General features: G+C 59.0%; 1 protein-coding gene across 1 annotated transcript; it reads right to left on the bottom strand.

Annotated features, from left to right (window-relative positions):
• Nucleotides 1-486: 486 nt before the first annotated feature.
• MC3R (melanocortin 3 receptor) lies at nucleotides 487-1,692 on the bottom strand. The gene has a single exon (XM_047746274.1). The coding sequence runs from the start codon at nucleotides 1,508-1,510 to the stop codon at nucleotides 551-553; it is 960 nt and encodes a 319-aa protein (XP_047602230.1). The 5' UTR covers nucleotides 1,511-1,692; the 3' UTR covers nucleotides 487-550.
• Nucleotides 1,693-1,947: the final 255 nt, after the last annotated feature.

Raw genomic sequence — 1,947 nt, 5'->3', positions numbered from 1 at the left:
AATATTTTTTAGACCATTGTTTCACAGTAAATAGGGTTATAGACTAGAAACCCAGTCTCTTCTGAAATAAGGACAAGACCATCTGAGCAGCTGACAGCCAGAACCATGACAAGTTTGCTGGGGAGACATTTGAATCCCTCTCAGAGCCAACGAAAACCCTTCCGTCTTGTCTGACTTGTGGCAGGGAGGCACGGGGAGGATGCAGGAGGGAGCAGGTGGGCGTTACAGATCCCGAGCGCATGGATGTGAAGGCAGGCAGCACCCTGAGCCGCCCTCACTGAGTCCGACCGGGGCCTCTTTGGGAAATCAGTGACTTACCTACCACAGAGTCCTGCGAGAAAGCCCGTTATGTACCATTTTCCCCTTCGAAGGCTTTGCAAGTGCAAAGACAAAAGACATACCGATTATGGCTCTTGACCCATTTTAAGTCTACCCAGGACTTCTCTACCCCCTCTTCTTTTTTCTAAACACCTTGCTTGGCTGGCTGGGGGCTCGCCTGCGACGGAGCCGCCGGCACCCACTCCCCCGGCCCTGGCGCCCTAGCCCAGGTTCATGGCTCACAGCTGCAGAGGATCTCCCTGAACGTGTTCCGCAGCTCCAGGCTCCGGAAGGCGTAGATGAGCGGGTCGATGACGGAGTTGCACATGATGAGGACCAGGTAGGTGTTGAAGTGGGCGGCATAGCAGACGCAGTAGGGGTTGGTGGGGCAGGTGATGATGAGGATGAGGTGGAGGAAGAAGGGGGCCCAGCAGAAGATGAACACCCCCAGCAGGATGGTGATGGTGACAGCCCCCTTCATGCACGAGTGCTGCTGCGGGGCCGCCCCGTCGGCCGGGGGCAGCGCCGCGATGCGCTGGGCGTGCAGCCGGGCAAAGAGGAACATGTGCACGTAGAGTGTGCCCATGAGGAGCAGCATGGCGAAGAACATGGTGATGAGGCACACGATGACCATCTTGCTCTCGGAGTAGATGATGAATACCACGCCGCACACACCGCAGCACGCCCAGATGGCCGCGATCCAGACCAGCGCCTTCCGCACGGTCATGATGCTGTGGTAGCGCAGCGCGTAGAAGATGGTGACATACCGGTCCACGGCGATGGCCAGCAGGTTGCAGATGGAGGCCACCAGGGAGATGCAGATCAGGGAGTCGAAGACGTTGTCCATGTGCTGGATGAACCGGTCCTCGAAGGTCAGGTAGTTGCTGTTGACGATGGCGATCATGACGGTCTCTAGGGCATTGGACACGCTCACCAGCATGTCGGCCACTGCCAGGCTGCAGAGGAAGAAGTACATGGGCGAGTGCAGGTTGCCGTTCCTGACCACGGCCAGGATGACCAGGATGTTCTCCAGCAGGCTGACGATGCCCAGCACCAGGAAGACTTCGGGCTTGATGAAGACCTGCTCGCAGAACCCGCTGCTGCTCTGGTTGCTGAGGGAGGGGGCGGCGAGCTGCTCTGAGCTGTTGGGCACGGTTGGCTGAGCAGACAGCAGGCAGCACGAAGTGTTCATTGCTCACAGACGGGTGGGAGCAGGGGCTCCGGCAGCGTTCGGAACCTGCTGCTGCTGACGGCCGGGGATCTCCCTCTGGGTGCTGGGGGCAGGTGCCTGTGCAGTCCGGACTGAGGGAGAGGGAGGGAAAGTCAGCTGCGACACAGCCCAGAGAACTTTCCCTCACTTCTCCAAGACAAGCAGTTTTACGGACACTCTTCTGTGTCGTCGTCTTTCTTCCTTCCTTCTCACCCCTTCCCACACCCCAAGCTGGGAATGGAAGACCTGCCACCGGTGGCCAGAGTTTCAGCTGCGTTCATAGCAGGACCGGGCCCGTGGTACCTGTTGCTAGAAGTGAGGGGGGAGCACTCAGGCTTCACGGCTGGGCTGCGGACACACTCCTCCTACTTCTTCTGCAGCGCGGTGAGAGGACCACTGAGCATCACTCTGGCGCCTCT

The sequence above is a fragment of the Lutra lutra genome, chromosome 9, assembly GCF_902655055.1.
Source record: "Lutra lutra chromosome 9, mLutLut1.2, whole genome shotgun sequence".
Classification (NCBI taxonomy): domain Eukaryota; kingdom Metazoa; phylum Chordata; class Mammalia; order Carnivora; family Mustelidae; genus Lutra; species Lutra lutra.
The sequence above is the reverse complement of the archived record's forward strand: the minus strand, read 5'-3'. Positions and strand labels throughout refer to the sequence as shown.